The sequence below is a fragment of the Elephas maximus genome, chromosome 7 (assembly GCF_024166365.1).
Source record: "Elephas maximus indicus isolate mEleMax1 chromosome 7, mEleMax1 primary haplotype, whole genome shotgun sequence".
Taxonomy (NCBI): domain Eukaryota; kingdom Metazoa; phylum Chordata; class Mammalia; order Proboscidea; family Elephantidae; genus Elephas; species Elephas maximus.
In genome coordinates, this window is record NC_064825.1 from 73,648,086 (window position 1) to 73,659,003 (window position 10,918).

The following is a 10,918-nucleotide window of genomic DNA, read 5'->3' on the forward strand; positions in this document are numbered from 1 at the left end:
TCCAGCTCTGTTGGAGACCCTCTATTGTGATTCCTGTCAGAGCAGTCAGTGGTGGTAGCTGACAATGTGGTAAGAGACAATGCTAGAGGGTGACCAGGGGCCAGATCCACTGAAAGATTTTAAGCAGGGGAGGAACAAGATGGGATCATGGTTTGTAAAAATCATCCTGAATGCTGGGCAGAGAGGTAAGGGAACAAATGTCCTGTTTTGCTGAGGACAATCCCAGTTCGTTCCTATCGTTATTAGTTGCCATCCCACTCATGGTGACCTTATGTGTAAAAGAATGAAATGCCCAGTCTATGCCATCTATTTGGTCCATAGTATTACTGTTTGAGTCCATTGTTGTGGCTACTGTATAGTGCCTTCCAACCCAGGAGGCTCACCATCCAACACTATATTGGACAATATTCTGTCAATTTTTCATTATTCTAACAATTTTTCATTGGCTAATTTTTGGAAGTAGATTGCCAGGCCTTTCTTCCTACTCTGTCTTAGTCTAGAAGCTCCACTGAAACCTATCCACTATGGGTGACCCTGCTGGTATTTGAAACACTGGTGGCATAGCCTCTAACATTATAGCAACACACAAGTCACAACATTACGACAAACTGACAGATAATAGTGCCTGTTGGTGTTACCCTGACATAATTATTAATAGGGCCCTTTTTCACTCTTGAAAGTTACCTAAGTTGTATAATAAATTTTATAGTCACCCTAATTAGAAGCATAAAAGCAAAAAGCAGTGAAACTAGAAAGGAGGCTAGTGCAGTAGCCTTTAGTTCATGGTCATGCAGAAGTTTTCAAAAAAAACTAAAGTGGCCTGATCTCACGGGCTCAGGCCGGCTGAGAGTCCTCTGGGTACAAACACACAGCCAAGGCTCCCCCTTCATGCTGGTGCTCTTTGGTCACTGCTCAGTACCAAAAGTGATCACAAAGAAGACACGGTTTTTCAACTAATTCCATTTCTTAAAAATTTATTGGGAACCTGTGATGTGCCCTTTGCTAGCTTCTGGGGACACAGAACTCAATAACCCTGTGTCCCCACCCTCAGGGGCTCACAACCTCGTATCTGGGAGCAAGTGAGGAGGAAGCTCAGTACTTGTTAGGCAGCCCATGAGGTCTGAAGTGATTGGGGTCTTTGCCACTGCGGCCCCATTTGTTGGCTTCCTGGTCAGCCCTCGTGTCTTCATCTCCATGGCCTGTGAGGGACTGAATACGCTCTCTGGCATTGCTGGAGTCAAGGAAAGGAAGGCAGGAGATGAGTCTCCAGGCTGATGTGCAACAGTCCCGCCTTCTGTACCCTTTCCCGTTTTCAAAGATGACGTGAGAAGAGACAAGGAAAACCAGTCCTCAAGGAAGGAGGGACTACAATACTAACCCTGCCTGGGCAATGTCCCAACTCAACCCTTGTGCCAAATGAACGGCCAGAGGGGACAGGTTGGGATTCACATTTTGGCCCTCACTTGCATTTGTGGCAAGTGTGACATGCCTGCACCAGCCATGCCTTGGCTCTGCTGGCCACCAGGCCCAGTATGAGGCGTCAGTGGGTACGGTGGGCAAATTGGGCATGAGGACAAGGGATGACGGCCCTCCTGATTGTTTAAGGCAGCCCAACTCTGCTACCCCTTCGCTAGCATCCCTAGGTGTCAGCATTACCTGATCACTTCAGCTGCCCAGGCACCCCCAGGTCCCCTTCGTGCAGCGTCATAGTTCCCTCGAGCATGGAAGTATTTGTCTGCACCTATGTAATTGGCATCTTTCATGTCGTTGTAGGCCCTCCACATGTCCCGAGCCCCTGGAAAGGAAAGGAAATGGCAAAAGGGATGTCATGTGAACACAGACACTCTGACAACACCTTAGAGAGGAATCTAGTAGTGAAAAATCTTCCCCTGGCTTTAGATTTCAACCTGTGAGCACAGCATCCTTAAGCACCATAGGCTGAGAAGAACATTCCTTAATCCTGATTGGCTTCTGCAGGTAATTATAATCAGAGGCATTTAGATGGGGCTCACCTGTATTGTCCCAGGTTGTGTAACTGCTATGTTGCACCTTACTTAGGGCTAAATGTGATATGCTTAAAGGAGAGAAGGGAGATGTTACCTAGAACGAAGTTTCCCAGCTTTGGCGCTTTGAAATATTGGGCCTGGTGACCCTTTTGGGGCACGGCTGCCTCGTGCACTGCAGGGTGTTTAACAGCATCTCTAGTCTCTATCCACTAGATGACAGTAGCACCTGCCCCTAAAGTTGTGACAGCCAAAAATGACTACAGATACTGCTCAGTGCCCCCCTGGGGCGCAAGGGAGAACCACCCTCACACAGTGCAGCTGCATATGGTGAGATCCAGGGGACAGTGTGAGCGTGGTGGTGACCTGGGAGGCAGATCCTGACAGAGGCGGCAGACATACAGCACTTTGTCCCTGATGCTTAAGAAGAATGTATTCTTGCAGTCCAAGTGCAGATAATTCTGACTTGACTCATTCTGACCATTAGGGACATAAATATCACCCTGAAAACTTTCAGAATCGATTATAGTGATGATGTGAGTTGCTTTGGGCAGTGCAGTAGCAGTGGTGCTCAGCCTTGGCTGCACATTGTAATCACTTGGGGAGATATTTAAGGTTTCATTGCCCAGGCCACAGCCAGGCCAATTACATCAGACTCTGGGGGTGGGTCCCATGAGTATTTTCTAAGGTTCTCCAGGTGATTCCAGTGCGTAGCTGAGACTGACAACCTCTGTGCTCTAGGAACAGGCTAATCAGATGCATCTGCCTGGCAGAGCTTTTGCATCCTGCACAGCTAGGGTCAGACCTCCACTCTGCCACCTACTGACTGGTGGGAAGTCCCTGGGCAACTGACTCAACTGCTCTAAGCCTCAGCTTCCTCACCTTCAAAATGGGGAAAGATGCCTGCCTCACCAGGTTCTTCTGAAGTTCAAAGAGAGTGACCAACTGTCCCGGTTAGCACTGAAAGTACCTTGTCATGGGAAACTCCTGAGACCTGGCACACCGGGATGGTTGGCCACCCTAAATGACAGGAAAGTGCTCAGTTACTCCTGGAGACTTGCTACACACTGGTTCCCTTTGCCTGTCAGTTAAAAGGCTGCAAAAGGGAAGGAAACAGACCAAACCAGGAAGAGAGTCATAGGCAATAGGAAGCATCAGGAAGAGCTAGGCTGAGGTTCTCTTTAAATTATCCAACTAGAAAATGGAAGGAAGAAAGGAAAGTAGAAGGAAGGAAGGAAGGAAGATAAAAAGGAAAGGGAAAGAAGGGAAAAAGTGCTAATAGCTTTAATTATACTTTATACTGTTTGGTCTGAGGGAAATTTATACCAGTTCCAGGCCTTATTTTGTGCCTTCTAAACAAACAATCGTTTACCTTTCAGCTAGGAATGATAGTTCTTTTCTGAGTAACTGAGATAGATCCTGTGGTGTCCGATGTGTTTAAAGACGAGCTTCTCAAATGCCTGGCACATTCTACCACACAGAGCAGCGCAGCCTAAGACACAGGCTCCTACCCTAACGAGTGCTTAGGGTGAGCCCGGTGGCAGATGGGTGCCAGCCCCCTCCCTCCTCCAGTGCCCTCACCTCCAACAGCCTCAGGGATGAAGCTCCACCAGCCTTGGCTGCTGACTCCCAGGACCAAGGAGCAGAACATGAGGCCTGTGAAAAGCTTCATCGTGCTGCAATGAAAGCAGACGTCAGGGAAACAGGGACAAGACTCATACATACCACTCTGGAATCTGTACTTCAAAGAGAGCCTGGGTATTTATTTCCATTTGTTCTAGGAAACATTGCATGCAGTGGGATCTCACTCAAAACCACAGCCCTCAATCCTTACTCATTAGCCCTGAACCCCAAGATTGTATAAGAGGAAACCAAGGTGGCACTGATTCAGGGAGAGGGGAGTCATGACCAAATTGCCACTCTCTCAAGCAGCCTATAATTAATCACAAAGCATGCCCCATGTGCTCAGTCAGCACAGACCTCGTATAGGAAAAACAGAAAACTGAATAAACATTTTTAAAAGACAATGATAATCTTGGTAAAGAGACAACAGGGTAAATTTTTTTAAAAAACCCTCTTTGAAGTAACCCCTCACCTGAGTTCTGGGGAAGCAGAGCTGCTGCTGATCCTGCCTGCTGGGGAGAGGCAGCTGGTATTTATACTGAGCCTTCCCTACTGGAATCAGGTGGGAGGAGAAGAACCAGACAGGGTGCTGGGAAAATCCTTCCCCAGGTCATTCTTCCCAGAAAACTGCAAAAGAAAATTTACAGGACACCTGTGTTGTGTTTCATCCAAAGGCATTTCCCCTATTGTGCAACCGTGTGGAACCAAGAAGGGCTTGCTGTGGGCTGGCAGCACCAGGTCAGGTCAGGAGGACAGCTTCTCAGCAGTGGAGGAGCTGAGGCAGGAGCGACCCTGGGGGGCCGGAGAAAGGGGTGTAAGAAATGGGGGGACAGAAGAGGGCCCTGCTGGGCCAGATGGCAGATGTGTTAGAAATGAAGCCCTTTTGAGCTCATGTCTAAAGCCTATGATCCTGAAAACTGACAGGCTTAGTCCTATAAATCACATGCATGACCTGAGAGGCTCCCTTCACCTCTCTTCCTTGATTTATTAAGCTTTCAGCTCCAAGTCCTAAACTAGATGAGCACAACACCCCTGCTCATCTAGTTTAGCCAATTAGGGAGTATATTGTCTAAGCTGCATCCTGAGAAGGGCGCAGTCTAGGGCAGGGAACTTTCTGCTTCCCGGGGCCCAATCCTGGAAATGCCACATAGTGACAGGGAAGTATTTAGGTGTAAGGAACTAAGGCGTCAACGCTAAGCCTATAGTAGGACAGAAGGAGGTCCAACCTGGTGTGGCATAGATTGGTGGCTCAGGCTGGTGACAGGTTGGGGAGAGGACTTTGTTTACTGAATTAGCCTGGTGTCTGCCCCCTTTTTTTCTGTGAGACAGAAATATCAGCAGAGTCAGCCCAGCTCCTCAAGGGCTGATGGAGAAGAAGCCTGGGGGTGGGGGCCCTGGTTTGAGTTCAGAACTCAAGACTCACGCAGTGCCTTGGCCCAGAAAGACTGAGGCCGGGATGATGAGTAGAGGCTGGTGGATATTATAGCCCTGCTGGTTTCTTCTGTTTTCCAGCTCTTTAGACAGAATGTCCCTTGTAGTTCATCTTAACCAAAAGCATTCTACAAGGAGAATGCCAGAGACTGTAGTTCAGCTTAAGACAGGTCAACAAATCAAAAAGCCATTATACACAATTACCCTGCTTCCTGGGAATCATGCCTTTCCCACTACGCTTATTCTCCCAGAGCTGTTGTGGTTCTTTCTTCTTGAATGATGAGAGACAGTTTTCTGAGGTTGTGGTTTTTGCCTCTTGGAGCTCTGCTGGGACTGTGGTGAGGGGAGAGGAAGACTCCCAGAAATCCTGCATCAGGGTACAATCAATAAACCAAACCCATTGCCATCGAGTCGATTCTGACTCATCTTGACTGCATGTGTTTCAGAGTGGAAGTGCTCCATAGGGTTCTCTTGGCTGTAATCTTTGCAGAAGCAGGTAACTGGGCCTTTCTTCTGCCGTGCTGTTGGGTGGGTTCAAAGTGCCAACCTGTAGGTAGTACTTGAGCACAACCGTTTGTGCCACCCAGGAACTTTTTTAAGTGAAAGTTTACAAATCAGGTCAGTCTCTCATACAAAAACTTACACCTTGCTATACACTCTTAATTGCTCTCGCCCTAATGAGACAGCACAGTTCTTCCCTCCACTCTGTCTCCTCATGTCTCTTTAGGCAGCTTCTGGGCCCCTCTACCCCCTCATCTTCTCTCCAGGCAGGAGATGTCAACATAGTGTCATGAGTCTACTTGATCCAAGAAGCTCGTTCTTCACCAGTATCATTTTCCATCACATATTCCAGTCCAATCCCTGTCTGAAAATTGGCTTTGGGAATGGTTCCTGTCTTGGGCTAACAGAAGGTCTGAGGGCCATGGCCTCCGGGGTCCTTCTAGTCCCAGTCGGACCATTAAGTCTGGTCTTTTTATGAGAATTTGGGGTCTGCATCCCACTGCTCTCCTGCTCCCTCAGGGATTCTCTGTTGTGTTGCCTGTCAGGGCAGTCATCGGTTGTGGCTGGGCACCATCTAGTTCTGGTCTCAGGCTGATGTAGTCCCTGGTTTATGTGGTCCTTTCTGCCTCATGGGCTCATAATTACCTTGTGTCTCTGGTGTTCTTCACTCTTCCTTGGTCCAGGTGGGTTGAGACCAATTGATGCATCTTAGATGGCTGCTTGCTAGAGTTTAAGACCCCAGATGCCACTCTCCAAAGTGGGATGCAGAAGGTTTTCTTAATAGAATTTGTTTTGCCAATTGACTTAGATGTCCCCTGAAACTATGGTCCCCAAACCCTCAACCCCCCCCCCCACTGGCCTTCGAAGCATTCAGTTTATTCAGGAAACTTCTTTGCTTTTACTTTAGTCCAGTTGTGTTGACCTCTTCTGTATTGTTTGTTGTCTTTCCCTTCACCTAAAATAAAACTTAGTACTATGTAATTAGGGAAAACCCCTCTCCCTCCCTCCCCTCTCTCGTAACCATCAAAGAATATTTTCTTCTCTGTTTAAACTATTTCTCCACTTCTTATAATAGTGGTCTTATACAATATTTGTCCTTTTGCAACTGACTAATTTCACTTAGCATAATGTCTTCCAGATTTCTCCATGTTATGAAATGTTTCATGGATTCATAAATGTTCTTTATCAATGTGTACTATTCCATTGTGTGAATATACCATCGTTTATTTATCCATTCATCTGTTGATGGGCACCTTGGTTGCTTCCACCTCTTTGCTATTATAAACAGTGCTGCAGTGAACATGGGTGTGCATATATCTGTTCGTGTAAAGGCTCTTATTTCTCTAGGATATATTCCAAGGAGTGGGATTGCCGGATCATATGCTAGTTCTATTTCTAGTTTTCCAAGGAAGCGCCAAATAGATTTCCAAAGTGGTTGTACCATTTAACATTCCCACAGGCGATGTGTAAGTGTTCCAGTCTCTCCACAACCTCTCCAATATTTATTATTATGTGTTTTTGTATTAATGCCAGCCTTGCTGGAGTGAGATGGAATCTCATTGTAGTTTTGATTTGCATTTCTCTAACAGCTAATGATCGTGAGCATTTCCTTATGTATGTTTTAGCAGCCTGAATGTCTTCTTTAGTTCGTCTTGTCTTCTTGAAATGGAGTTTTTGCAGAATCATGTGGATTTTAGAGATCAGGCGCTGATCAGAAATGTCATAACTAAAAACTTTTTCCCGGTCTGTAGGTAGTCTTTTTACTCTTCAGGTGAAGTCTTCGGATGAACATAGGTGTTTGATTTTTAGGAGCTCCCAGTTATCTGGTTTCTCTTCAGCATTTTTAGTAATGTTTTATATACTGTTTATGCCACGTATTAGGGCTCCTAATGTTGTCCCTATATTTTCTTCCATGATCTTTATCGTTTTAGATTTTATGTTTAGATTTTTGATCCATTTTGAGGTAGTTTTTGTGCATGGTGTGAGGTTTGGGTCTTGTTTCATTTTTTTGCAGATGGATATCCAGTTATGCCAGCTCCATTTGTTAAAAAGGCTATCTTTTCCCCAATTAACTGACTTTGGGCCTTTGTCAAATATCAACTGCTCATATGTGGATGGATTTATGTCTGGATTCTCAATTCTGTTCCATTGGTCTACGTATCTGTTGCTGTACCAGTACCAGGCTGTTTTGACTACTGTGGTGGTACAATAGCTTCTAAAATCAGGTAGAGTGAGGCCTCCCACTTAGTTCTTCTTTTTCAGTAATGCTTTACTTATCCAGGGTCTCTTGCCCTTCCATATGAAGTTGGTGATTTGTTTCTTCATCTCATTAAAAAATGTCATTAGAATTTGGATCAGAATTGCATTATATCTATAGATGGCTTTTGGTAGAATAGACATTTTTACAATTTTAAGTCTTCTTATCTATGAGCAAGGTATGTTTCTCCACTTATGTAGGTCTCTTTTGGTTTTTTTGCAGTAGTGTCTTGTAATTTTCTTTGTATAGGTCTTTTACATCTCTGCTAAGGTTTATTCCTAAGTATTTTATCTTCTTGGGGGCTACTGTAAATGGTATTGATTTAGTGATTTCCTCTTCGATGTTCTTTTTGTTGGTGTAGAGGAATCCAACTGATTTTTGTATGTTTATCTTGTATCCTGTACTCTGCTGAACCCTTCTATTAGTTTCAGTAGTTTTTTTTTGAGGATTCTTTAGGGTTTTCTCTGTATAAGATCGTGTCATCTGCAAATAGAGATACTTTTAACTTCTTCCTTACCAATCTGGATGCCCTTTCTTTATCTAGCCTAATTGCTCTGGCTATGACCTCCAGCACAATGTTTAGTAAGAGTGGTGATAAAGGGCATCCTTGTCTGGTTTCTGTTCTCAAGGGGAAAGCTTTCAGAATCTCTCCATTTACGATGATGTTGGCTTTGTATAAATGCCCTTTATTATGCTGAGGAAGTTTCCTTCTATTCCGATTTTGCTGAGAGTTTTTATCATGAATGGGTATTGGACTTCGTCAAATGCCTTTTCTGCATCAATTGATAAAATCATGCCACCCAAGAACTTTTGAAGAGATTTTGACTGAACCAGTTGATAGGTAAGGAAGGACATAATAAAAGAGCTTCTTACTCCTTTTCCTTTATTACAAGCAGCATGGAAAACTCATTCACAAGGCCTCAAATCTTACAAAGAAAAATTGACATAGAAACATATCATGCCATAAGAGTTCTTCCTCTAGTCCAGTTGCTAGTGGACCCACAGATTAGACTCTACCTGTAGATAGATTGCAAAAATGGACACAACATTTTGTATCTCTTCCCATCAAGAGGCGTAATCTATTCCCCACCCTCCTTGAAATTGAGTTGGCCTAATGACTGCCCTGGAGCCCTGGTGTCACAGTGGTTAAGAGCTTGGCTGCTAACCATAAAGATCGGCAGTTGGAATCCACCAGCTGCTCCTCGGAAACCCTATGGCTCAGTTCTACTCTGTCCTATAGTGTTGTTGTGAGTCAGAATTGACTCAATGGCATACAACAACGACTGCTGTAGTAGAATGCAGTGGAAGTGATGTTTGGTGAGTTTTGAGCCTAGAACTCAATAGACCTTGCAGATTCCTGTGCTGCTGTTTTGGGGAATCCTACAGCCACCATTTGAATAATGGTGGGACTGGCTTGCTAAATGATGAGAGACATGTGGCCAAGTTTTCCCCACCATTCTAGCCAAGAGTCAGCCAGCAATAACTGGCCAACTGCCAGCCGTGGAAGTGAAGCCATTTTTGATCAACCAGCCTCCTGCCAAACGCCAGCTAACAGTAGATACACGTGTGAGCCCAGTAGAGATCAGCCAAGCCAGTATAGTCCAGCTGACTCACAGAATCATAAACTAAAAAAAATGGTTGTTGTCGTAAGCCACTGAATTTTTGGGTGGTTTGTTACACAGCAAAAGCTAACTGATACAACACTTTCTTTTTATTGTGCTTTAAGTGAAAGTTTACAAATCAAGTCAGTCTCTCCTACAAAAATTATATACACCTTGCTATATACTCCTAGTTGCTCTCCCCCTAATGAGATAGCACATTCCTCTCCACTCTGTGTTTCTGTGTCCATTCAGCTAGCTTCTGTCTCCCTCTGCCTTCGCATCTCCCCTCCAGACAGGAGCTGCCAACATAGTCTCATGTGTCTAATACATACCACTTTTATTGCGTGAGCCAACCCTTAGATACTTTGGCTGCAGGCAAAGCAATAACAATGACAGAAAGCCCTATATACAGGTGAATTCCAAAAACACTGTACCAGTTAAGATAGACTAGGTTATGATGCAGTACAAACAACTCCAAAATCTCAGTGGCTTAAGACAGCAACGGTTTTTGTTTTCGTTTTTCTTGCTACACATCCATCCATAATAGGTTGCTGTAGGCTCTGTTTAGCATTGTCCCCTGTTGGGGACACAGGCTGAGTAGCTACTATCTGAAACATGGCCAGTCATGGTGGCAGAATGAAAAAGAACTCATGAGGTTCTCAGACCTACAATTGAATGCTTCAGAATTAGTCACATAGCTCTACCCAACCCTTAAAAAAAAAAAAGTGCCTGAGAATTGCAATTCTATCATGAGCCTGAAGGTTGTTGTTAGTAGCCATGGAATTGATTCTGACTCATGGTGATCCCATGTGTGCAGAGTAGAACTATTCCATAGGTTTTCAAGGCTGTGACCTTTTGGAAGCAGATGGCCAGGCTTGTCTTCCCAGGCACCCTGGGTAGCTTTAAACAGCCAACCGTTCTGTTTGCAGCACCCAGGGACTCCTCAGCCTAAAAGTAGAGAGTAAAAGACTATTTGGTGAACAAAGCAATAATATTGTAATACTTTCCCAAGGTTTTGAAAGTTTTCTTAGCAAACAAATCTTTAGCTCCATTGTTCTAAATTGTCTAAAGAAAGATTGAAGAGAAAAGGCTTAAAACCAAATGAAGTTTATTCTTTCTTTCTTCCCTCTGCCAGGCTTTATTTCGACTAGCCAGCAGGTACTACTATTTTTCATGCTCAAGTCCCTGCTTGGTTTAGTCATCTGTTATCTTGTCACTGTTCACCAATATAAATGAGATACAGACTTTCAAATTCTTGATTTAAATATCTAGCACATTGGAGAATAGGGACAAGCCAAGATTTTCCTTTGACTGTCTTTTGGCTTGTAGGTATTTATACCGTTAGATAATAGAAGATGTAAAGCGTATCCATTATAACACTGTTGGGGATGGTGCGGGCCAGGGCAGCATGTGCGTGGGGTTGCCACGAGCCTGGCCCACTCCACAGCAGCTAACGACAACAACCAGGGCAAAAAAATCATCAGTTAAGACAACCAAGCAGA

The 10,918-nt window shown here is 44.6% G+C and overlaps 2 protein-coding genes across 2 annotated transcripts in view; both read right to left on the reverse strand.

The window, feature by feature from the left end:
- The window catches only part of LOC126079528 (serum amyloid A-2 protein-like), a 116,947-nt gene extending 112,807 nt beyond the window's left edge, over positions 1-4,140 (reverse strand). Inside the window, exon 1 of the mRNA XM_049890609.1 lies at positions 4,099-4,140. The gene's annotated coding sequence lies outside the window, so the exon portion shown is untranslated. The remainder of the gene's footprint in view (positions 1-4,098) is intronic.
- Positions 964-4,177, reverse strand: LOC126079530 (serum amyloid A-2 protein-like). The gene is made up of 4 exons (XM_049890615.1): positions 4,099-4,177; positions 3,585-3,679; positions 1,657-1,795; positions 964-1,231 (listed from the first exon to the last, which is right to left on the reverse strand). Exons 2-4 carry the CDS (start codon positions 3,673-3,675, stop codon positions 1,093-1,095), a joined length of 369 nt encoding a protein of 122 aa, XP_049746572.1. The 5' UTR covers positions 3,676-3,679; positions 4,099-4,177; the 3' UTR covers positions 964-1,092.
- Between the last annotated feature and the right edge of the window lie 6,741 nt (positions 4,178-10,918).

Bases quoted from the DNA above. Each gene is read 5' to 3' on its own strand.
- LOC126079530 (XM_049890615.1), bottom strand. From the start codon at position 3,675: ATGAAGCTTTTCACAGGCCTCATGTTCTGCTCCTTGGTCCTGGGAGTC. The intron at 1,796-3,584 runs GTGAGGGCACTG...TTTCCTTTCCAG, and splicing joins CATCCCTGAGGCTGTTGGAG to GGGCTCGGGACATGTGGAGG. The intron at 1,232-1,656 runs GTAATGCTGACA...CCTTGACTCCAG, and splicing joins TGGGCAGCTGAAGTGATCAG to CAATGCCAGAGAGCGTATTC.